A 25674-nucleotide genomic window follows, 5' to 3' on the forward strand; every position below is an offset into this window, starting at 1 on the left:
TGAGTGTTTTCCTTCCTGAAGTCAACTCATTCCCAATGCAGGCTGAGAACTGCTGCCCAGATCCCAGGGTCTTTTATCCTTTTATCAAAAACAGATCTCCTCTCCGGCTTCCAGCTTTATCATTTCCTAACATGGAAGCACCCAGCCAATCTCTCAGTTCAGTGAAGGAAACAGGAGGCAGATGTCACGTCAACTCTCCCATTTCCCTCCCTTCTCTTCCTTTCCCTCCCTGTTAGCTCCTGTGTCTAACACTCTCATCTCCTCGACTCCACATGAAAATTTCTGTGGCACTCAGTCAATATAAGGGGTGGGGGAACACTTAGAGATCATAGTCTAAACATACCTGTGACTCTGCTACAACCCATTTGGGTCACCCTTTAACCTATTCCTCTTAAAAAACAATCAACAACAAGCTAAAATAATAACTGAAGTCAACCATTGTATATATCCGTGACTGGAAAGAGGACTGATATGAACCTATACAAACACCACAAGGAAAACATAGTCATGAAGACTTTCAGATTGGACTTGTTTTTTCGTTTGTATGTTTTTTTTCCCCCCTTTTAACTATTTCAGCCTTCATTGTGTTCTCTGTAGAGACTGGCACTGCTAGGACTTCAGCAGAAAGTAGAAGTCTGTAACTCGGCACATAACTCCAGCAAAGCAAGGACAAACAGGCTGGGGTACCCAGGGGTGAGATGACAAATGCCTGGCCCTGGTCCATCAGCATCACTGTAATTAGGTCATGTTAACAGACCCACTGCCGGTACGTAGCGATCTTTATACCCCTGTGTGTCAGATAAGCTGAGAACACGCGTTCTAGTTATTATTTTTTTATCAGAAAAGAGTCGTTAAAAATATGCCATTTCCCGGCAAGTATTAGGTGCTTTGTTGTTGAGCAATCACTTGAAAGGGTGATAGCTTAAATATTTACCAGGAACATTTGGGCAACTCCCATCTTTCAGTGAAAGACTTTGTTTTGAACCTATTCCAGGCCTCTGGGTCAGAGTCCTCACTCATCAGGTAGTTTCAAGGTGAACCACATTTTGGAGTTGGTTCTGGCCTGTTCTTTCCTGCCTTGCTGTCAGCACAGGAAGACAGAGCCATGCCTGTGACTTGATGGAGTGCTCTGACATTGTGGGAGAAGAGGACCTACTATGACAGTTTTGCCGCAAAATACCCACTAGAAAAACTCCCTACACTCTAGAGCAACTCAGTCATTCTAAAACCTGGATGCCAACTTCCTATGAGCTGTCGTGGATACAGATTTACCTCATTGGATCATGTATCAGCAGAATGGAGTTACTATTCATAACGAGCATAGCCTTCCCCCAGTGAGGGGTTATTATAATAAAAAATCAGTACTTTCTCCCTTTGGGTTGCATTTGTGTACGAAATCTTAGGGTTTTCTGGCTGTTAATATTCAACCTTTTGCTTAGGCACATTGGATGCTTAAAAGAAGCTTGAGGTTCCCCACGAAGTATCACTTTCAGGATAGGTCTGAATGCCCTTTCCACTGAAGAGTACACAGGATAGATTTGTTCTCATTTTCAGGGCTACTTCCATAAGCACATCTCGTTTTGTCCAACAGTGGTTCTTATTGCATTGCATGAATGTCTTCTTGTACATGAGCAATGCTAAATCCCCAGCATAAGTTTACATATCGAGTCACACGGAAAGAGAATGAGTTGAGAGTATTAAACACACAGCAGAACACCCAGATAAACCAGATAACCCGTGGTGTGTCCTTCCCAGCAGCCCTCAGCTCACACTTATCCGGGGCTCATCTCCAGCCTTCTTTTTTTTTTTTTTTTTTTGGTTTTTCGAGACAGGGTTTCCTTGTGTAGCTTTGTGCCTTTCCTGGAACTTACTCTGTAGACCAGGCTGGCCTCGACCTCACAGAGATCTACCTGCCTCTGCCTCCCAAGTGCTGGGATTAAAGGTGTGCACCACCACTGCCGGGCATCTCCAGCTTTCTTGTTTCTCTACATTCTACCTCAGTGGCCAGAAAGATACCAACTGTTTTCAGCTAAGTGGGGAAGAAGGCAAAAGACCCAAACATCCCATAATAGCATGCACCACAGGATGGTTCCTCCCCAGAATCTTACTCTTTAAAGTTGTTAGGTTCAAAACCCAGTCTTTTGTATTTTCCAGAGCCTGCTTTAGGATTTGTCCCAGGTCTTTGTTGAAATGTGATCCCTGAACTTATACCATGTCCTCAGCTGATCATTGACCTGCCAGCCTGACATTGCAGGTTTTCTAGGTGGCTAGTACCCATCCAGACTAGCCCTACACATGTGTTTGGGTGGGGCCAAACATGACTGAATAACAGAAGCAAAGGACAAAAGGCAGGGACCAACACTGTCTAGTGACTGTCATGTGATCTGTAGCAACTCCAATCTACTAATTCCATTCAACTCCATCTACTAACTACATTAATCTCATAGAAAGGGAATGCATGTGGATGTGAGAGGGACTAAGACATTGAAAGAGACTGGATAATTTATTTGTGTTTCTACATCATGGATTTCCATTTTCTCTTATTGCTATGGCAACCCAAAATGTGTCCAACTAGCAGTTTTCCACCTTCTAGCTGGTGTGTTTTATAACAGTCCATCTAAAGCATGGGTCAAATACTAGAATAAGCTAACAATGACACGAGATTTTTGTCATTCCAGTTTATTGAATGAGTAAATTTATAGCTTTATTCGCATACAGAAAAGTGCACAAGAAGACAGGCACGTACAAAACAGCTGTGTGGCTGATCATCATTTTCAAAAACTCGACCATCTAGAAATAGTTACCTCCAGTTTAGCACATCTTTAGGTATTTGGAATTTTAAAGTATGATTTCAAGTCTCTGTTTATATTGACTGAATAGGAAGTTAGACAAGAAAAAGAACATATGCCATAGATAATTAACAATTAGCATTAAACAGAAACCCACAGGACTTCAGCTTGGATCAGTTGGGGCTAATCAGCAGGGGTTCACAAGCCCAGCTTCTTGTTTAAATCCTGAGCAGTCATCTTCTTCCACTGAAAGCTAAGATTGTATGAACACCCACAAGACCTGAGCATGAAGGGTCAAGAGATAACATGAAAAAATACTTAACACAAACTAAAGAAAACTAAAGGGCTTGGCAGGAACAAACCCTTCAGTCCTGTATAACAAAGAGACTGAAAATGCACTGCATAGGTTTCCAAGGTTATGAGGGAAATCTTGCAGGCAGGTTTTCAATAACCCCAAACATTCGTCCATCACCCTCTCTCCTCTCATTTCTTATGGTCTTAGTAAGTATTATGATTGCGGCTTCAAGGAAGTTTTCCAATTACTTGGTAAAGGCATCGCACAACCTCCAGTAAGGACCCAGTGTGTTTGGTACACAGAATCTAGTCCTTCATTGCTGAGCTGAGTCCAGCTCCCCTCCTGTGTTAAACTGCTCTTCGGAATTTTAGTTTAAGAGAATGGCTCCCGAGTCCACATGGAGAATGAGGAGAGTCTAGATGCAGGACTAACAAGGACTAGAGGGGGCGTATGTGCGCTCCAGATCTGTGAGTCATTTAATGCTTTTTGACCCATGAAAGTCTGTTCCTGGGTATTGTTTATACAAAGTCAGGAGCAAAATGGACTGAGAATGAGAGACAAAGACAGGGAGAGATAAATGGTGCTTTTCTCTCATTTAAACTAGCCAGCAGGAGGTTAAAAAATGGAGCAGCCTAGGTCCTGGGAGAAATCATCAGAATGAAGAGAAATTATACTTTTTTTTTTTTTAAGTAATGCACACAACAATCATCTTTATTGAGAAAAAAAATCACATGATATGAAATTAGGGTCATCAGGGAAAATTTAGGCCATAAAGTCACCAGGGTCAAACAGCTACAAAATGTCTGGAATGAAAACAATTCGAGGCCCCAGGGAGAAATTGTTTTATTAGCTTTGAATAATGCCTTATGTTTGGAGTCAGAATTTTCTCCTCTTCAAGTCAACTGTAAGCACCTCTTCAGGCAGGATTGGTAAATGACACAATTAGCCGAGAGATGGTCATCTTGAAATGGTCCTCGTGTGTATTTGAGAAGTTAGCCTTGCTTTCATTTTACACCAAAAATTCTTTCGGAGTGGAGATGGAAAGCAAGGTGTCTTGCTGTCCAATTAACAGAAGGTTTAGGTTTACGCTGCACACCAGGAACACCAAATGACTTTGAGCTATGAGGATTTGGACATTTACTCAAGGCAGTTTGGTATGAAGGGTTAAGGTGGCCGCACCTCCCAACTGGAGGGTAGAAGGGGGAGTATTCTGGAAGGTTCTAGGGGTACAGCAGACAAGGATTTGGTAGGGAAGCTACTTCATTTATATTTGAGCTAGAGAGTTTAGGAGCTTAATTTATGTAAAGCCATAGTTTCAGTTTAGCTTTAGCCTAGACAGAAAGTAAAAGGCATTTTACAAGAGGCAAAGACAAGTAAGGCAGATAATATGTCAAAGGTGGAACACGGACAGAGGTCAGCACGTTTCTGGCTATCAGCTTTGTCCTTGGCTAATGCCAGTCTCTTGTTCCTCTGGATAGTCAGCATTACAACTTCCTAGAGAAACATGTAGAAGAAAGGTTAGGATATTTGGGTTGAATATCAATGTATTACACATTCAAAGATCATTTTCAAATGTTAGCCATAGTACATCCCAGAGCTTATGTGAAGATAGAACAAAATAGTACTATCCACTAGATGTGATAGTGCATGCAGCTGATGACCTCTGCATTCCAGAAGGCCGAGGAAGGCACAGGATTTCAAAACTATATAGTAAAACCAAGGCCAGTCTGAACTACAGAGTGAGGCCCTATACCAAATACATCTATATCTGTAAGAAATTAACTGGGTCAGAGTAACTGAACTGGGAAGACCCACCCTAAATGTGGGAGGGGGATCCTTGGAATGGGATCCTGAACTAAGTAAGAAGGAGGAGCAAGCTGAGCACCAGCATCCATTCATAAGTCTCTGCTTATTGACTGTTGATGTAGTGAGACAAGTTGGTCCATGTTCCTGCGGCCACAACTTCCTCCATCATGATGGACTTGAACCACGAGCCCTTCATTGCTTAGGTTGCTTTTGTCAGGCATTTTGGTGCACCAACAGGACAAGTAAATATGACACTACCCAACCTATCAATTGCGCAGATTATTGTTATTATTTTCCGCTGTTAATCTCTGTGCCTAATTTATCAGTGAAATTTTAGTCATTTACGTATAAGAAAAAACAGATTGGCACTAAGTTGTAATTCATGGTTTCAGAAATCCTCAGGGAATTTTGAAATGCATTCTCCATGAATAATGGGAGATAAATATTATTATTATTATTATTATTATTATTACTATTATTATAAGTGAGGAAGTTATCTATTACAGATAACTCAAGATAGAGTTTAGCCTTGCTTGGATGAGGAAATATTGAAATAAAATGGGTTTGGATTCGTTTCATTCATTTCACTGTTCCACCCCTTCTGGCTGTGCCTTCTCTGATGTTATATGCTTCATTTTCCTCTTCGCTTCAGTGTTATGAGATTAGAACACACTTGGTGCCATTTATTGATGAAACGGACAGATCACATGGAACCCTGGCAGAGATTCAGCTTTTCTAGGATAAAGTCCACTAGAGATGACACGGCTAAGCCTCTCACTCCTTTTGAACTTCCACTGCTTCTGAAGGCAACATTTACAGCTGTCGCTTGTGTCGGAGTGACACATCACACCACAGGGACCAGCTTGAAATTACCCGTGAGGAAAAGGATGAAACAGAAGTTGTACTGTCATCTGGTTAGCCGACTCATCCGATGGCTTCAGAAAGTCCTTCAAACTTGGGCCTTTTATAGAGAGCCCAATGGTTACTAGGCTGCTTCCCCTTCAACATGAATTTTTTTTAAGAAGTAGGTCTGGGAATGTAGCTGGGAGAGGGTGTCATTCATGAAGGCCCAGGTGTGGTCTCCAGGACTACATAAAACTTGGTGTAGTGGTGCCTGTCTGTGAGTCCAGCACTTAGGAGGTGGAGGCAGAGGATTCAGAACAAGGTCATTCTCCAATACAGAGAGAATTTGACATCATTTTCTATTGAATAGACGTCCATATAGAACTGAAGTATCAAATATACAAGATATAAATTTATATCTCTTAGCTTGACTACTGTTTGTAAGAATTATTTTCCTAACTGCTCAGCCTCATTAAATTATCAGAGTTTTGATTTTCATATGTATTACTCCCAAATTACACATACTTAGCCTCTTTCCAATTCTAAAGATAAAACTTCCCCCTTCACCCTCTATTTCACAGTTTCACACCATTCACCACTGCAAGAAAATGCTAAATAGTTTCTTCCACTTACAGAAGCTAGGCGAAAGGATTTCCAAAAGGACTCCTGTGGGCATCAGAAGATGCAGGCTGAGAAGCCACCTAAAAGATAAAAACAACACAACAAACACTATTATAGCCATAAGAAAAAACACATGATTGAACCTGTTTCATTTAAGCATCACTTAGAGCAATGGTTCTCAACCTTCCTGATGCTGTGACCCTTTAATACAGTTCCTCATGTTGTGGTGACCGCCAACCATAAAATTATTTCATTTCTACTTCATGACTGCAATATTGTTACTGTTATGAATCATAATGTAAATGTCTGATATGCAGGATATCTGATATGCAACTCCTGTGAAAGGGCCAGTCAATGCCAAGGGGTTGCAACCCACAGGTTGAGAACCACTGACTTGGATCATAAGGCAATCAGACATTGTACATGTCTACAGTGAGCCTTGTCTACTTGCTTGGAAATGATGGTACATATTGTTTGTTCAAAGTCAAGGCTGTGGGGAATTGCATTTGCTTCCCTCAGCTTGGAAGAACGGTTTTGATGAGGTATAGGACTAACAATGGGAGATTAAGAAATTTATCTTTAAAGGTTTCTAAAAGACTATTTTGACCCAGCTTCTCTCATACTGTTTTCAAAAGACAGATTAAGTGAAATACAAAGGAAGGTTTTTGATGGTCTTATTCCTCAAGTTCGGGAGATGATAATGCTTCCTGTGAAACATCTCATTCCAGCTTGGCTGGATGTTCACACTGAAGTTTCCTAAGAATACATCATAGGCAAATAGGCATTCTCAGCCAAGATTTACTGCATGAAGAAGGGAGATTCAGGGAGCTATGGGGTACGTGGCATGCTTTCCAGGACTTGGTACTTACGGAGGGCTGTGATGAATTGAAGCCTCCTTTAGAGAAGGGGTTCTCAAGTGAATTGTCAGCAGACTTGGTACCCGAGAGGACACCTTGCCTGGGAGCTGGCTTTGGTGGTTCTGGAAGGCAAAGGACCCAAGCAGTTAGTAGACAAGCTTTGGCTCACACACAACACATTCCCTGACTGGCTTATCTTTGAAACTTAATTCGTTTCCACCCGAATGGAAAGCTACATATAGACTTTATCTAAAGTGGAAGACACTCAGAAGTTCCTTGCTTGTGGCCATGGGATGGGGGCTAGATTATGGTTCGGCTCTCAACATGTCGCAATCCGTCATCACATTTCTATAGTTCTTGGAAGCCCTTTTAAGAATGGTCACTGGGGGGCAGCATTGGGCCAGTCCTTGGGATTGGCTGAGGCAAAGGGCTCTGGGCAAATAGTTAAATTACTTCCACAGCCCTGAACACCAGAAGAATCAGGATTTCAACTCTTGATGGACATAGAAGGGTCCTCTGAGCTCCCCATGGGACTGTATGACAGCTGAAACATTAGTTAGCAGATAAGGGAGCAAACTTACCATTAATCTTGCTCAACAGCTGATTGGCATCAAAATCATCATGGTCTACATGCTCCTGAGGAATGCCAACTTTATTGTTGAAGTAACTGGAGAAGGCACTTGAAGTCCCAGTAGGAGGTGTCTCTCCCTTCCTTGAGGGTACAATAGGTGGCTGCCGCAGCTGGAAGTCCTTAAACATTTCCTTCACTTCCTTGACTTCTTTGTCCCCAAGTGGGTCTAAGCCAGTGAAAGCATCACTGGGGATGTCCTTTAGTGGGCCATTTCTGGGAGGTGGTTGAGGAGGTGTGGCCAAAACAGAAGGAAGCATTGGAGAGGACTGAGTGGTTGGGGCGGGAGGTGGGAAGGCGTTACTCTGAAAAGGATTCCCCAGAGAGCTTGGGGATGACCAAGCGTTGGGTGCCACAGGTGCAGGAGAACACCATACTGTAGGGGCTGGAGGGGAAACTGGGGCTGCAAACGATGAAGGTTGATTCCAAACTTGAACTGCTGGGGTTGTACTAAAAACGATTGGCTGACCAAAACCTGAAGGCTGGCCACTTATTATGGCGCCCGGGACCACAGCTGGAGAGGGGCTGAAGACAACAGGGGTCCAAGGTCCTGCTTGAGGGGGTGTTACTGGAACACCACCTGGAGGAAGAGGGAGAAACGTTATCAAGAGACAAGCTTGAAGAGGATACTTTTTTTAAATTTTTTATACCAATGTACTCATTGTATAAAATCATGAGTTTAATTGTGACATTTTTCAAACATCCATATAGTATACTTTGGCTGTATTTGTCCCTTTGACAACGATTTTTGAATTTTAAAAAGCATGACTTTCTGGGCATATTTGTAGACCATTCCCAAGGCAAACTACTCTGAAATTTTGAAGCTGATTCAGAAATAATGGCTTCAAGAGATGAAATCACTCTGAAGGTTAACTCATTAGCACTGTTTAGCTGGTGTTCAATCAAATGCTTGTTGTATATTCTTCTGACCACACTTTTTATTTCCCTCTTTAGAAGAGTAATACACCCCATAAGTTCCTAATTGTGAATAAATGAATGCTTATCAAAAGTGTATTGATGAACTTCCAGCACCCTGAACTTTCGAAGAGCCAAGAACTGATTTGCCAAGTGGACAAATATGCAATCACAGTGACTAGTAAGTAGTTCATTAAGATAACGCAGTGCTCAGAGTCACTATTCAGTCTTTGCATTTAACAGGTGGCTCCTGCTGAGGACTTCTGGAAACCAGTGATCATGAATGGACACAAGTTCTCCAGGAGTGCCTCTCCTGTTTCAAAGTTTCCCTCCTTTTCCATGCTGCCAAAGTTGACACAGCTACATACAGAGAAGATCAAATTTAGCTGAGGCCAAAGTTTAGACTTTTATATATAAGAATGGAAGAAAGGCTATTATCCCAGGAAGGCTGCTTCCAATAAAAGTGCTTCCTGCCATGTGTCACCCACTAAACTTTGCCAGAAGTTAGAGGGGAGTAGTTATAAGAAGGGGGAAGCAGCCCCTTTGTGAATAACTGTGGCCTCTTCAGAGAGTATTATCTCCAGGGCTTGCCTCCCTGCCTTGTTCTTCAAAATGTAGTTCCCTCATGAGAACTCAGGCCTCTCCAACCTCTGTTCCTTAGGCAGATTCATGCCTTGCTTCCTGTTCTAATACAGAACATTCATTCTCTCTACTCTCTCTTCCCAATTGTGTTAACGAGTCAGTAAAACATCACCATTGAGAAAATAACCAAAGCACTAACCATCTGCTAACCCCAGTCCAGTCTCATCCTCAGTCACGGATGATTCTGTTCTACCCTTGAAACCTACTTGTTCTGAGGGTCAGAGCAAAGCATACTTTCATGAACCATTTTCTAATTCAACCAAGAAAAGTCTTCAAAGTTGGGATAGAAAAGATTTGTTGCTGTTGGTTTGTTTGTTTCCAAAATGAGAAGAACTTTGAAATGGGGTTTAGGGGCTAACATGGGGTCATCTCTTTTGATCTTTTTGGCATTTGATTCTTTTATTATTGTGAATGCTGGCATCTGGTCAGGAATACATTTGCTCCACTCCCATAGGATGGCCACCTTTCTTGATCAACATGTCTGTTTCTTACTGAGGGAACTGAACCAAGAAGATCGTCAAATTGGGAAGTTCACAGGCTATGCCCACAGAGACAAATTCACATACCTTGACCCTGACCCCGGCACATTATTCTCCCGTTTTGACCTCTTCACAGCTATGTGGTGATATATTGTTGTGTACCCTAATGAAATTTGCCTGAAGATCAGAGAGACAAAGGAACAAGCCACTGTGATGCCTTACCTCTAGGACTCCTCAGCCTGAAAAAGCCTCTAGTTCCTGTCTCTTTACACCTTATATACCTTTCTCCGCCCAGCTATCACTTCCTTCTTAGTGCTGGGATTAATGGCATGTGATTCCCAAGTATTGGAATTAAAGATGTGTGCCACCACTGCCTGTCTCTGTTTTTCTCCTAGATTGAGTCAATACTATGTAGTCCAGGGTGGCTTTGAACTCACAGCGATCTAGACAGATCTCTGCCTCCCAAGTGCTAGGATTAAAGGTGTGTGCCACCACTGTCTGGCATCTGTGTTTAATCTAGTGGCTTGTTCTGTTCTCTGATCTTCAGGCAAATTTTATTAGGGTACACAATATATCACCACACAGCTAGGCATAAGAAGCAACTACTTATGCAATGGGAACCTAATTCACATATTAATTTCACAGACACAGGAGCCAGGACTTATTTGCTTTATAGAACACATTCACAAAAACCAAGACATAGCTTCTCTTATTAAGCCTTAAAAGTGGGTCAAGTTTGAACAAAGTTATCGACAATGTTTCAAAATAATTTAATGTTGTGCATGGAAGGAAGGGTCATTGACTAATACTATCAATTATTCCAAAGTGCAAAAATAAATATATAAAAGGAAGCATCCATTTACCATCCTTCATCCTGAACTACTTGTCTTTCCTTGTGAAACTGTTTAACTCTAGTCATAGATGGTATCAATGGGAGTACCATTTGTAAAAAAAAGAAAACTATTACATTTGCCAGGAAGCAAGGGCTTGGTAAGCCAGCATTTGTGCCAGCCTTCATTCCCATATCCCAGACTCCACCCATTATGTTTCCAAAACATTTACTGCCCAGCTGTAGAAAGTAGGGGCAAGGACTGAGGAAAAAGAGAGTATGGGCATAAAGCATTAATTTTATTACCTTCTGAAGCTAGATCAAAACACAGGGTACAAGTCAAAGCCCAGGGCTCAGCTTCCTGTAATGCCTTCTCCCCGCCCCCCAGATCTCCAGAGAAGACAGTCCCCCAGCTGGGTCCAGCGGAAGCCAGACCTACAACCTTCCATGGTTTGGCTGAGGATCACTGCCAATGGACAGGGGCTACACTGTGGGCCTCAGTTTGAGTTCCATGTCCAAACTTGGAAGAATCATCAGTATTCTGCAGTTGTATACCCCAAGGCCTCAAGAGGGGCACCTCGCCAAAAAGCCTCACTTCGTCTGAATAAATTAACGGTTATAGGGTCCAGCTGTATCTTCAGGCTGACTTGTTAAATATTGGCTGGAAGAATTCTTCAAGGCATTGATATTAGACTGCAGAGCTCTGGGATGTGATCTAGTCACAGCCCCTGAATGCAAGTTCTCTGCCTTTCTATGAAGGAAGGACACCAGCTGCTTCACTGTGGGTACAGGGAAATGAGCAGTGCCAAAGAGGAGGCTTCCAAAGTGCACAACGTATTTAGAGAGGATCTCTCGGTGCTATATCATTGAGCAGAAGCCTGGAACCTACTGACTGCTCACACTCCCCTGGATTTCAGCTACTCAGCATCGGCAACAACTCCTTTCTCATCCCTACTCCAGACGTGTTTAGACAGACTTATTGTGGCACAGAGAAAACAGCAAAGGAGAGAAGAAAGGAAATAAGGGAAGAAAAAGGATGTTGGTGACTGATTCTGTAGAGCGTAGGAAAAGCCATGATCTCCATTCAAATCTTACCAAAGGGCCAGAGAGTCAGTCCTTCTTCTTCTTCTTCTTCTTTTTTTTTTTTGAAGACAGGGTTTCTCTGTGTAGCTTTGCACCTTTCCTGGAACTCGCTTTGGAGACCAGGCTGGCCTCGAACTCACAAAGATCCACCTGGCTCTGCCTCCCGAGTGCTGGGATTAAAGGCGTGCGCCACCACTGCCCGGCAGAGTCAGTCTTTCTTGATCCTGGGTCCCCCACCTCCCAAGCCAGATTGTACTTGAGTTTGCACAGGTGCCCAGGAGCAAGCAAACAAAGAGGATCCCCAGCAGGATGGCAAGGACTATTGTTGGGGTTTCTAACTGAACTATAGAGCCTGGAAAAGAACTAGAGGCTGTGGAGGAAGAGTAGCAGGAACCAGCCCTCAGTCAGTGCCCCTTTACCATCATCCTGAAGCAAAGATTCAATGGATGCAGCAAGCCAGAAATATAAATGTAAATATATAAAAATATGTGTGTGTGTGTGTATTTGGTTTTTCAAAACAGTGTTTCTCTGTAGCTTTGGCTGTCCTGGAACCCACTTTGTAGACGGGGCTGGCCTCAAACTCACAGAGATCCACCTGCCTCTGTCTCCCGAGTGCTGGGATTAAAGGTGTGTGCCACCACATATATTTAATCCCAGCACATCCCATTGTCTGAGAAAACTCCATCTATTCTCCTAGCTTTTTTTCCCCTAATATTTACCTCCTAGCTCTACTTACATGCTTTTCTAGAAAAAAATTATTAATCATGAATTGCTAAGGGTATTCAAAACAGATCGGGATTCATGCCCATTCCTTGCCTACTTAGACCTAAGGGCGGAGCTGAGCCCAGAACTTAGTTTCCCTTTACAATCTAGCCTTATTTCTGGCTTAACCTATCCCCACCCTGGGGTGCATAAGAGGATCCGAGCCTTGAGAGGAGATAGACTTCCCTCTATCAAGGCAAATGGCATGGAGAGCATGCATACTGGCGCTTTACTCCGTAGACAGCACACAAGGCTCTCTCAGTGCATCTATCTCCTTTTCACCACTGAAGCCAGTCTGACTTCAGAATCCTCTACAACTGTCTTCTGAAAGCCACTGCGGGGACACGCAATACTGAAAACGGACTTCTTGTCATGTGGCCCCTCAGAGAGCTGAATTTCAGTTACCAGGCAGGAGGAATGTCACAGGCAAGTGGCCTGTGCAGGAGTAAAGGCGAGAGGCGTGTTGCTTGAGGTCTCCCGTCTTATGCCCACCAGTGTAGGAAATGCCTTCTTCCTGTGTGTCATCATTATGAGTGACAGCAGCAGAGCCACATCTAATGCCAATTCTGGGAACATACCTAGACCTGCAAGGGGCCCCATTGGGGCAGGAGCACTTGTTTTGAAGAGATCCAAAGGATTGGTCTGAGGGGCCGCAGGTTGTCCTGGGGGTGACGTCTGGCCTGGAGGTTCTGAGGCAAAGATGTCTGAGGCAAGCAAGTCGTTTGCTGAAGACTGATGAGGAAGGAGGGGAAGGAGGGAGAAGAGTTACTCAGGTAGGAGGCAAACGCAGCTTCCATCTGTCTCCTGCTCTTAACCCCAAAGCTAACCTCCACATAAAGGAAAATCTTATATTACTGACAAATGATTGCTTCTACCAATAAATAAAAGAGCAAAGGTGAGGTTTGTGTATTGGGGTGGGAGGGTGGGGTGGGTAAGAGACACAGATGGCTGCAGTGAGTGGACAAATGGATACCATCTTGGACTTGCAAAATGAAATCTATTTTTTCTCATTTTATCCTTTTATGTCAGTCTGGTCTCCTTATTGGCTAAAACTCGAAGCTGGGAAAGAAAGGTCAACGTAAGCATCCTAAATAATTTCAATGATTCCATTTGATTTAAGCCAGTTTTGATAGAGACAATACTACTTTCATCATTAGGTAAGACTACACATGCCCATGAGAGCTTTGAAAAAAATCACCTACAGATACTGCACTTGGAGTCGCTTTTGAATGAAGTTGGTAATAGTGATTGTGTAAGTTTCTAGGTCAATGGGTTATTAAATCAACATTTACATTTAAAAGAGGAGACAGACTTGAGAATTTTATACCACCACCATGGACATCAGTGATGATGGGTGTGCAGGACATATGTTAGTGTGGGGACAGGACCAAGGGAATCACAAGAGTGCTCTCTCCCTCCCATCCCAGAACATGACAATCAAACTTACCAGAGGTACAGAAGCATAGCAGCATTAACAATGGAAAAAAAAAAAACAACAACTTGTGTTTAGTTTAGTATTAAGTGACAAGACATGCAAATGGAAAGCAGGTGTGACAAACACTGCCGGGGAAGCTGAGGAAGAATGTTGACTAGAGGGGCATATTCCTGGAGGGTCGATGTGTCTTATCCCACCTTCTACTTCACAGCCACACAGGAAACTAAAAGAGCAGCAGGAAGAGAGCTTGCGTCACACCACCCTTTGGTACCGAGCATGCACTCTGCTAATGGGTATGTGGAAAAGACAATTCACCTTAGCAGTCCTTCTGCCTCTTCCCGGTTTGGTACTTTGTGGAGGTGGGATAATGGCTATGGAGTCATGTGCTGAGGACTGGACAGAGCTTTCCAAGTCCTGCTTTACGCCATTCGGTACCGATAGTCCTTTGGGAGGGCTTCCCACAAAAGGGTTCGGGGAAGATTTGATATGGAAGCCGTTCTGTTCTCTTTCAGATACCCCGTTTTGAGTTCTCACTGCTTGCGGGGTTTGCGAACTTGGATAGGGCCACGGGCCTGCCTGAGCTTCCTGTTTGCCAGTCCGGTTAGAGATCTGGTCAAATTGCTGACCAAAGTAATCAGTATCACCGTTCAGGGGCCCTTTACTCTGAGGAGCAGACAAGCTGCTCAAATTCGCTTTCTTCTGATCTGGAGGTGTGAGAGAATCAAACGAAGAGGGTGCCGATTGGTCTGGCTGTGCAAAAGGATCATCACGGAAAGGATCGGGATTAGGGGTGGGAAAGAAGTTGAGATTGGCAGAAAAGGCATTTTCAGGCAAGAAGGACACCTGAGGCTTTGGTCGAGGGAGAGAACAGGAGGTGACGCCATTTGTTAAGTATGGATTTTCTCTTAAAGAGTTCTGATTGGTGTCGATTTCAGAGTTTAGATCCACTAACAGGATATCTTTGCTTTCCTAGCACATTTGGGGGAAAAAAGAGAGAGAGAGAGAGAGAAAGAGAGACAGTGTTAGTCCATGTTATAACTTCAAATGAGAAAACTACATCCAAATGACAAGGATTACCAGGATTCCTATTAGAATTGGAACTATTACCATCTCACATCAACTCCCTGAGTGTTTACGAGCTGGGAATCAGTTCCTCACTCAGTTTGTGAGCTGTAAGCTTCCATGGGGTTTGCTCTTCCTTCAGTGAAAGCTTGTTCAATTTGTGCTCTCCGTAATCCATACATTCAGATGGGCTAGGCTCATTACCTACATTGGTTCAACTGATGTCTTTGAATTAACTGGGACTCACTCTCAATGATTATCTGAATATACTGTTTGAACCTATGAACTGACTTCAGAAACCTGGTCCAGCTTTCTACCTGAGAAACATACAGTCCATAGTCCTTTTTCTAGAAGTCTTGAACATTACCCCTCTAAATGAGCAAATTCATCAGTTAATATTCATACGGTACCATGTGTATGTATGTGTACGGTGCTGGGAATTAAACCCAGGGCTTTGAGTATCTCAGGTAAGCATTCTACTAGACTTACATTCCACAGCACCAGATTTCATAGTTATGGCTATGATGAAACTTAAAGTTAACTCTATTTCCTTCCTCTGGAGGAAAACAAGATTCTCCGTTTTTATTGTGGTCTATGGGTCTGACTCTTTGAATGACAAAGATCTTACTAAAGGTCCTAGGCCAAGTTGGACCTCTCATCTTTAGCATCCTCATCCCCTCTTGGACATACCTTTTGTGTGTGTGTTCTTCTGTACGTGACGCTCAGAATACTGATCACATCTAACCAATTACACACTAACCTCACGTCAATGTCCCTATTTCCAATACCTAGCTCCTATTTCCTGTATTGTGGCAGTGATTTCACTTATTTATCATTAAAGTCGGCTAATACCTAAAGGGAAAATGTGGGTTTAGGATGTAATTGTCAAAGCATGCAAAATGTATAACTCTGCTAATAACGTTTCTTCTCTGTTACATGAGAAAAACACAGGTGTTAATTGTTTGGTTTCTTCATTTGTCTTATGAAAATTGTTAGCCTCAAAGCTACCAATTTGATCAATTTGACATGTTTTTAATTCCGATATATAATTAATTATGATTTATCCTGGGAAAGACCTTTTTGTCTGACTTTGATCCATTAAATACTTAACTATGTCAGCCATAGATTATAAACAATAAACACTGTCCAGCCTGAAGGCAGCTAAAGGAGACATCTAGCAGTAACCTAGGTGGAGTACTATTTTGATCACTGGGATAAGAAGAACAATTTAGAAGAAATCTGAACCTTTTCAACTAATAAGGACAAAAAGCGTTCAAAAGTCTCCATCTTTTCAAGAAAAGAAAAAAGTCCCATTTCTCTCTTGTGGCCCGAGAAGAGGCCACAAAATCAGGTCCAAACCGTGTTCTCTCTTTTTGCTTTCTTTACTGGAAAATATAAAATCAGATTTTTTTTTGAAAGCCTGGTTTTCTTTTTATAACTAGAAGAACTCATCACAAGAAAGAACTCAAACTGAAAAGCTTTTAATCAAACAAATGAATTAGAAGATTTCTTAATGAGGGGATCTTTAAGCAATCAAAAGGTGGGATAAGATGCATTCCAGAAGCTTGATTTCAGTATTCATTTGTTTGCTAAGAGCCACCTCTAGGTTAGCATGGTTGTATGTTCACAGCTGGCAGGGTTCTCCTTTCCAGACACCTCAGAAGAAGTTCTTAGGACACCAAACGGGAACCACAATGTTAGACTTCTGAATAGTCACCCTACGAGCAAAATGTACAAGGCTCTCCTCAGGTTAGGGTTGTTGTTGAGTGAAACTTAAGAGTCTAACTAAAAGACTGGACTGGAGAGATGGGAGACTCCTCATCTACTCCCACAGTCAGAGCTCCATGAGTGCCCTGTGGACTGTCCGCAGTCCGCTTGGCTACCACCTGAGCACCTTCAGACAGATATGAAAGCGAATCAAGCCGCTTCAGCAAGCGGTGTGTGGACTGCACCAAGGCAAGATTGGAAAACTGAGATCTACAGCTCTTCTCTGGGTAGCTAGCCTCCCAGAGATGGTTACCAACTGAGGCTTCAAGCTCACTGTTGGTTTCCTGCCATTTCTTACGTGCATTCCAACCAGCTTCTTTAGATCAGCTTTCGGAATGCTCCATAGTAGGACCCCATTTGATTTGACCCTAGCTACTATCTATTGCCCCATACACTTCCATGACCCAGCTCAAATTCAGGGGATTTTACACTTTTCTTTTTGATATTTCTATTTCAGTTTTATCTGTGTCTACCCTATGCCATTTATGGGGGATATAAATGTGTATACATACACACATTATTTAAACTTTGTACCCTAATCTAATCCCCTTATGCCAGGTTGTATCTCTATGATGGTGGATCATTTCCTGTAGTCTTTCAAGTGGTCAGGTTTTTAAAGATCATGCATCATGTACCACCTATCTTTCTACTCTTCTTCCTTCACCTTTTGCCTGCTTCTGCGTCTCCATACCTTATTCCCTCCTTTTCTTCCCCCTTTCTCTTTATTTCTTAAACACCGTGAAACATAATGCTCCAGGAACTTTGCAAAAATAAAGAAAAAATGTCCTAAGGGATGTCAACACATTATTTGAAGTGCATAAAAGTTTTGTTCATCAATTTGGGAAAAGCTACAGCCACTAGGGTAACTAAGAGAGTCTAAGTAATTTAGTTTTTTTTTTTCTGCACTTTACATTTTCCAGAGCAGTTTTTGTAAGAGCTGAAAAACTCTGAAGCATGCTAGTTTTACTAGTCAGAGAAACATCCATTTTGTGACCTCTGTGTCTGGAGTCAATGCGACAGATCATGTTGCCAAAGTCTAACCAACACATAATTAGCCCTGTTATCCTTTTTTAAAACTTACCAGGTATTATCTACTTTGATTAAATTTATTATTTCAACTTATTTTTAAACTAAAGCTTGGATTTCTACAAATAAAACATTTTTAGTTTGCAAGGATTGTAATATAAGAATAAGGATCATCCATGCTGGATTTTTTTTTTCCATTTCATATGGCAGAATGCTTCAGAAGTCCATAACAGTCAATTAAACAGTAGGAGCCTTCTTGCTTCTTCCTCTGCAATTCCACTTGTGTCTCAAGAGCTTTCCTCTCTCTTGGAGTACCCGTTTCAGTGTGACACTTAGAAAGACGATTGCACAGATATCAATTTCTTTTATCTACTAATAAAGAATTGCCAAGATTTTGAGGAATCAAAAACAGCTCAGAACTAGGTTGGTCCTTCCAGCATCAGCTAACCTAACACGTCAAAAATCTTATCCTGAAAACACCAAGAAGCGTTATAAAGAATGGAAGTCCTGTGGACAAGTGAGTAGGGAAGGACTCACCATTTGAAAGACTACACAGTAGTTCTAGCTCCTCTATTGTAGGCTCTGCAAGGACTTTGAGATGCCACCACCCAGTGTGATTCTCACACATGGGTACAGAGAAGAGTGCACACAGTTCATGCTTCAGTGGACTTGTGGGTTTATGCAGTGAAGGTGTGCCTGTTGGACTTCTCTGTAGTACTCTAGGAAGGGAGAATTTTCCCAATCTCTGTCTGACTCAGTTCAGTTCCTGAGATCTTCTGCACATCATGAAAACTTACTTGATAACTTCCTGATTTTAAAGAGTCTTATCCAGACATTTCCCCCATTATTCTACATGTGCTAATTCTCTGCTTGTCTAGCTATTGCCTTCTCATCTTTGATGTTCAAGTCTAGAAACTCCCTTCCTTAGAAACCTCATCTGAATCTGCATGCTAGGTGAACATCTGTAATTAGCATAATTTAATTGGCTTTGTCATTAGTCTTAACACTGTCCCTGCTAGACAGAATGGTGGATGACAACACTAATGTGTGTCTTTTTTGCTGCCATGCATTGCCAATAGCAAGTGCTCAAGAAACTAGGAAATTAATAATAAAAGTTGATTAAAAAAATGACATGAATATTTCTGTGTGGGGCCTGTTTTTAGAGAAGATCTGAAGAATAAGGTTTAAACCCTAAATCTAAGCATAAATGAGTTTTTTTTGCTGGACCAATATTTTCTTATCAATAAAGGAAAATACTGCTATATTCTCACATGACTAACACAGATTCATCAATATTGAGAAGACTTGCTATATAATGATGCTCTATAAAAAACCAGCAATTTTCTAAAAAGAGATTTTTGTTAACATAAAATGAACCTTGTTTAACACCTTTTTTGGTTTGTTTTTTGTTTTTCAAGACAGGGTTTCTCTGTACAGTCCTGACTGTCCTGGAACTTGCTTTGTGACCAGGCTGGCCTCGAACTCACAGGAGACTCTGCCTCCTGAGTGCTGGGATTAAAGGCTTGCGCCACCACTCTTGGCTTCTTGTTTAACTCTTATTTCATGTCAAACTCATGCTGCTAGATTGCAAAAAAGAAAAGCAGAAAAAGATGAAGAAACTAAGACAATTTAGGATTCATCATTTAACAAACATACTTCTTTCAAATAGACTTATGTCAAGAATCATAATTCAGTCCCTCCTTCTGATCCCAAGTTACTACCAAGAATGAGCACACTGACTGGCTAGCAGCACAGATTTAGCTTCTATGCTATACTAACGTATCTGAATTAGTAGTGGTAGTTGTCTATGATGACTTAAGATTCAAATTATTTTTCTAGTAGCCACTTCTATTTCATGAGGAAAAATCAAGACATTCCAAGTTTCCACAAAATGCTCAAGCTTTCTGGTTAATTGTAAACTGGGGATTACTGATGTTATTTCAATTACATTGCAAATTTAAAAACAAAACACTTACTGTTGGACTATTTAGGTCAGGAGGTGTAGACATGTCCCCAAACAAATCCATCTGGTCAACACCCTTAAAAAAGTATTTGGATTAGATTCAGATGTGTCTACTAAAAACAATTACTGTGTCTATCATTGTAATTGTTTGTGTCCTAAACTATAGGAAATAGTTGTCGAAACTGGATTGTAGTTGATTTCATACAGATATGATATTAAGCTGCTCATGTCAGGAAGTGTAGACTTGTCCCCAAGCACATCACTCTGGTCAACACCTTAAAGAAGTACTATATTAGATTCTGGTGACCTACTAACAAAACTATGTTGTAGACTAACACGGATATTACATTAATGCATAGGAAAATACCTGTCCTAATTGAATTTTCCTATGGATTCAATATAGGTCCGGTATTAGCAATGTCTACAGGAGGTAGAAACCCGTGTTCAAAGAATCGCAAAACATCACAAACATACCAGCTTCAGTTTGTTAGCTTGATCATCAAGGGTCATTAGGGCCTCACTCCCATTCTGAAAATAACAGGCAAATATTAAAGGGTTTAATTGATAAGGTACCCCCATAAAGTTTGTTTTCCTGCCTGATTACCCCATCAAGCTGTTATAAATTACTCTCTAATAACTTAGCTATTTATCTTCCATGAAAAGAGTGGTCACTAGCCCAGAGGATCAAGTCAGGAGGGTAGAATGCTCTTGTAGGTAGCCAATATGGCTTCCATACATCACACACATCACAAGGAGTTAAGAGGGAGCTTTACCTCTTCTGCTTTGCTGGCTTCTTCGACCTAAAGAGAAAGACATAGATTCACTGAGCTTGGTATTTGGGAAGAGAGTTAGTAAAGGAACAAATACAGCCAGATTCATAGGCAAAAGGAAAAAAATCTTGTATATTTTGCTACGTGTTCCCCTCCCTGCTTCACATAGATTTGAATACTTTCTAGATTTTATTTATTTATTTATTCATTTATTTATACTTTCTAGATTTAAGCTAGGCTGCTCTGTCAAGTCCTTTAGCTAATGTGAATGTTATAGGGAGCTAGAGACCGAAATCAGTGTTTCTAAACACATAATCTCACAACTGCCCAATTAAGAACAACAGACAATTCTAGACTTGCAAGGAAAGAAGCCCAACTCTTCAGACAGGGCTTATGTATATGTGAGCCTGAATATAGTTTTAAACATCATACAGCACTTGCCTTTTTCTTTTCTTCTTCCTTTTTCTTTACATTATAGATAACTTGAAAAAGGTCTTTAAGATCCACGACTAATGGTTCAGCCTGAAGCAACAGAAAGCATTAACAGCATTTTGTTCTCATCTTCTTTCCTTGTCCACAATCAATTCCAATTAACACTTTTTATTTCCTATTGAGATTCCTTACAACCCTCCTCTGGATTATAGAGGATTACCATCACCCTCAGATAACTAAAGGACATAGGGTTAATAAATGTTTCACTAATATTAAGAACACACTTATCACAATAAATTTTTTTTTCAATTCTTCAGACAAAACAAGAAGTACCATGACTATTTTTGGAATTTCTTCAAGGTTTCTGGGAATAATTCAATACTGTTCTAAATTCATTAGTAGCATTATTAGAATTCCATTCTCACATTTTTTTTTGCCATACACATGAGTATAAGGTGACATTTACAAAAGATTCTTTAGGTATAAGTCATTGTCTGAATGATGATTGATCTAAAGAACCAGTGGCCTAATGAACTGTTTTGAGTAATTCTTCTTGTTAAATAACAAACACTCCTATTCTCAATGGAGGGCTAAGTCCTCAGGTGTACTGTGTCTTAGAGCTTACCTGTTGCCCTGTTTTTATGGCAAAAAATTGATGCTGGCCTTCTCCTCCACACACATAACCAAATGCTCTATTGTCTGTCACATCACGAGCAATGAAAGAAATCTTATTTACTGGATGCTCATGCTCTATTACCTTAAAAGGGAATGTAAAAAAACAACAGTGAATAATATAGAATTGTTGGCTATCACAGCTTGCTCTCAGAAACATATGTGAAGGCATATACCAAGAGGTTAAAGCCTTTGAAGAAAGACCTTTTAGTCTTTGGTTCGAGGCTAGATCTAGGTTTTTTTTTTTTTTTTTTTTTTTTGGTTTTTCAAGACAGGATTTCTCTGTGTAGCTTTGCACCTTTCCTGGAACTCACTCTGTAGACCAGGCTGGCCTCGAACTCACAGAGATCTGCCTGGCTCTGCCTTCCGAGTGCTGGGATTAAAGGCGTGTGCCACCACCACCCGGCTTTCTTTCTTTCTCTCTCTTTCTTTCCTTCTTTCTTTTTTCTTTTTGCTAGAAAGGGCTCCAAAAGGAAGGGTTAATAGAAACCAAAAGTAGAAGAACATTCTTTAAAAAAAATATAATTACTCAATTCTCTTTCTATCCAAAAGAAATAATCCAACATTCAAGGATGGACTGAGAGGAACTCAAGAATTTCTAAAATGAAGGAGGAATAGGTAACTTTTGAACCAACCCAAGTGGAGCTGGGTGTGGTGTGGCCTTTATAGTCTCTGGGAATTTGAGATAGCACATTAGTTTACCCTATGAGTTCAAGACCAGCCCAGGCAACACAACAAGACAGTATCTCAAAACCAGTTGAACAACTGAACAACCAGCTGAGCACATACCAAAACCAGAGCCACTCCCCACAAGAGCAACAGCAAGAAAAGCCAAATTCAAGCGAAAGTAGGTCTGTCTTCCCAACTAATGACAAACTTAAGTGAACAGCCTAACTAAGCTGGAGAATTATCCAGAGGGCTCCTGTATTTCATTGAAATGGCTGAACCCAGTAAACCTATGAAATGTTGCCAAAAGAATGTTCAACCTTTCCTAGAGGAACTTTGTTATTAGAAGTCAAATGGGACAGAGACTTTCTATTGGTTTATTTCTTCTGATTGTCCTCATCTCTCCTGATCCTTTCTAGCTTGCATCAGGATTCAACTCTTCAAAGATACATGTAGGTGGCAAAATGCGTCTTGAATTTTATTTCCAAATGCCTAAGATTACTGAAAAGGTAAGTCAAGTGGTACTTCTGAACCACTGAGTTTGATTGGACAGCATATCTTTAGTCTATAAGACACTAATTTTTGCCAGATGAAGTTTTTATGATATGAATATTAAAATCAACTTGCTAGAGGGATCATATTGGTAGGAAAAAGAAATAATGCCTATGAGAGAAACCTGCTACCATTGTCTGGGGGACTTGAGATAAAAAGTTATTAAGGGTTGAATGATAATGATAAAAGACAAGACAATGATATCTGAGGAACTAAGGACCAGAAAACTGAGTGGACATTTACCATGGTGCCCTGGCCATAAGTCTGGCAGGCAGATTTTGCTTATTGGATAGCAGATACCTCTTGGAAGAGATGAATAGACATCTTGCCAGGTTGTCTTGATATGAATAGTGTTTTATATCAGAGTTACAAATGACAGTTTAAGTAAATGAATCCTACAATGTCTTATAGAATAAAAGAAAAATGCCACAGAAGACCTGAAATACTATAGCTTTGGGGGTACTAATCAGAATAAAGTAAACACACAATAAAGAAGCAGAACTGATTCTCTGCGTAGAACAATAGCTACCACAAAATTAGAAAACTGAATACGACAGCCAAGAAGGTTACATCTGAGGGTTGGGAAGGACAGGGGAAAGAGATGAAAAACATTCTAGAGGTTTTGAACTAGCCACCAAATTCACACATGGTCAAGACATTAAAATAAGTTAAGTATTAAGATGAACCTAGTTTTGTATGGAGCTCAAAATAACTATCATGTAACAGTGGCAGCACACTTGTGTTGAGGGGCTTATTCACATCTCATAGGAAATGAATTTCAAAATAGGATATCTCGACTCCTTTCTTTCTATTGCCTATTTCAGAGAAGCAGTGCATGACATTGTTCTTTTCTCTATTTGAGGAAGAAAAGGGAATTTTCTACTGGAATTCAACTATGGTCAGGCTCAGGTGGCCAACCACAGCTAGCAGGCACAAATTCTTACCCCAGTTTTCTCATCAATGATTTTTATGCCAGACAGGGAAATGTTGACCCAGATCCGTTGCTTGTGCTGTCCCTGAGACCGACCAGCTGCTGCCATTCCCTGGTGAGATTGGGAGGATAATATAGAAATGTTTTTTAGAGTATCCTGTAATACTTCTGATGACAAAAACTTAGAAAGACAAATTGCTTTGTTTTCATCTTGGATGGCATCTATGAAAAGACTAAGCACTCTTCATCAAGGGTAATAGGACAGAGTGGAAGATATATGTTATTTCTTCTAGGCATAGGGATGGAGCTCAGTGAAAGTGTGCTAGCCTAATATGTACAAGCTCATAAATTTAATGTCTATAACACACACACACACACACACACACAGACACACACACACACACACACACACAGACACACACACACACTCAAATCCCCAGAAGATGGCTCACCTAAACCTTGTATTATATAATTAGGTCCACATAGTACCACAGTATAGAAATTAAAAATTCTGAAACACTGACCTTGTGAATATGGCTCATCTGGTAAAGTTTTGCCATGCAAGCATGAGAACTTAAGTTTGATCCCCCAAAACTCACAGAAAAAGTTGGATGCTGTGGCATACACCACTAATCTCAGTGCTGGGGAGGCAGAGACTGAGTATCCCTGGGGCTTGCTGACCAGCCAGTTTAGCCAAATTGGTAAGCTCCAGGTTCAGTGAACTACTCTGTCTCAAAGAATAGCGCCTTAAGGAAGGCACTCAATGTCAACTGTTGTCCATACTCACATACACATACACATAAATATGTGCACACATGCACACATACAAATTGAAAACACTGAATGCCATTGCTAAGGACCATCAGTTTCCAACTAGAGTCCCGGATTTTATCTGAATATTTTCTCAGTCAATAGGCATTCTGTGACTTCTTTAAAATGTTTGTTTAATTTTTATTACTTTGGAGTATGTATATATGTATGGTATACATGTGTAGGGAGGTCAGAGGATGATACTGAATATCTCTCTTGGTTAATCTCCACTTTATACACTGAAGCGGGGATTCATTTGAGCACAGAGCTCATAGATCCTCTAGTCCAGCTTGCTATGGGAATAGCATCTCTGCCCTAGAGTGTTGTGATTATGGGCTGCCACACTTATGCACCATTTTTGTGGATGCTGGAGAACTAAATTCTGGTCCTCACACTTGTAAGGCAAAAACCTTATCCACCAAGCCAACTTCCAAGTCCCTATTTTGTGTCTTCTATGCAGAATAAGACATATCACACACAACTGCCCACAGCTTTTTAAATCATTTAATGATGGAGAATTTAGGGATGGGCTTTGCTCATCCAAGTGCTGAGTTTACCCAAGTGAAAAGGCACTTGGAATCTTACTCTCTTGGATTAAAGAGGAATTCTAGAATAGGAGTCAACAGATTCAGAGAAACCATGGCTTCTCTGAAAAGAAAGCACTGGCAGATCAGTGTGTGAAGAGAAGAGCTTGGGTTGACAGGAGCTAACAGAACTCCCACTTTTAGACCCATGGCTGAGACAGCTGGTGGTTTCCTTCCCTCTTTACCTTGAGTTTCATCATAGAATCTTGGCTCATTTTGTCTCCTCTTGCATCAGGTACATCATCAATACCAATTAGCTTGGCCTTGTATTTCACACCATCACCTTTGAACCTGGCCAGCAGATACTCATCTGTCTTTTCAGAACCTGAGAAGTGAAAAGAAATGCAGCGTAAAGCTTATATTTAAATTGCACCCTGTGCCCATTATCCCCCCAAATTGAATAGCATAAATCTTCATCATACCATACTTGATCATACACGGGATTTTCACTGTCT

General features: G+C 41.2%; 1 protein-coding gene across 4 annotated transcripts in view; it reads right to left on the bottom strand.

Moving 5' to 3' along the window:
- Nucleotides 1-3736: 3736 nt before the first annotated feature.
- The window catches only part of Dab2 (DAB adaptor protein 2), a 55246-nt gene continuing 33308 nt past the window's right edge, over nt 3737-25674 (bottom strand). For 2 of the 4 annotated variants that reach the window (XM_052743204.1, XM_052743203.1), the window contains exons 3-15: nt 25405-25544; nt 23839-23937; nt 21630-21761; nt 21014-21094; nt 20576-20602; nt 20277-20330; nt 19816-19878; nt 14300-14953; nt 13128-13281; nt 7793-8419; nt 7224-7333; nt 6367-6434; nt 3737-4578 (exon numbers count right to left, since the gene is read on the bottom strand). In XM_052743204.1, coding sequence (XP_052599164.1) covers nt 6372-6434; nt 7224-7333; nt 7793-8419; nt 13128-13281; nt 14300-14953; nt 19816-19878; nt 20277-20330; nt 20576-20602; nt 21014-21094; nt 21630-21761; nt 23839-23937; nt 25405-25544 — 2204 coding nt within the window. In that variant the 3' untranslated portion in view covers nt 3737-4578; nt 6367-6371. The remainder of the gene's footprint in view (nt 4579-6366; nt 6435-7223; nt 7334-7792; nt 8420-13127; nt 13282-14299; nt 14954-19815; nt 19879-20276; nt 20331-20575; nt 20603-21013; nt 21095-21629; nt 21762-23838; nt 23938-25404; nt 25545-25674) is intronic. The other 2 variants (XM_052743205.1, XM_052743206.1) reach the window with 2 other exon arrangements.

This window comes from Peromyscus californicus, unplaced genomic scaffold, assembly GCF_007827085.1.
Source record: "Peromyscus californicus insignis strain IS unplaced genomic scaffold, ASM782708v3 Scaffold_18__1_contigs__length_77618521, whole genome shotgun sequence".
In the NCBI taxonomy this organism is placed as follows: domain Eukaryota; kingdom Metazoa; phylum Chordata; class Mammalia; order Rodentia; family Cricetidae; genus Peromyscus; species Peromyscus californicus.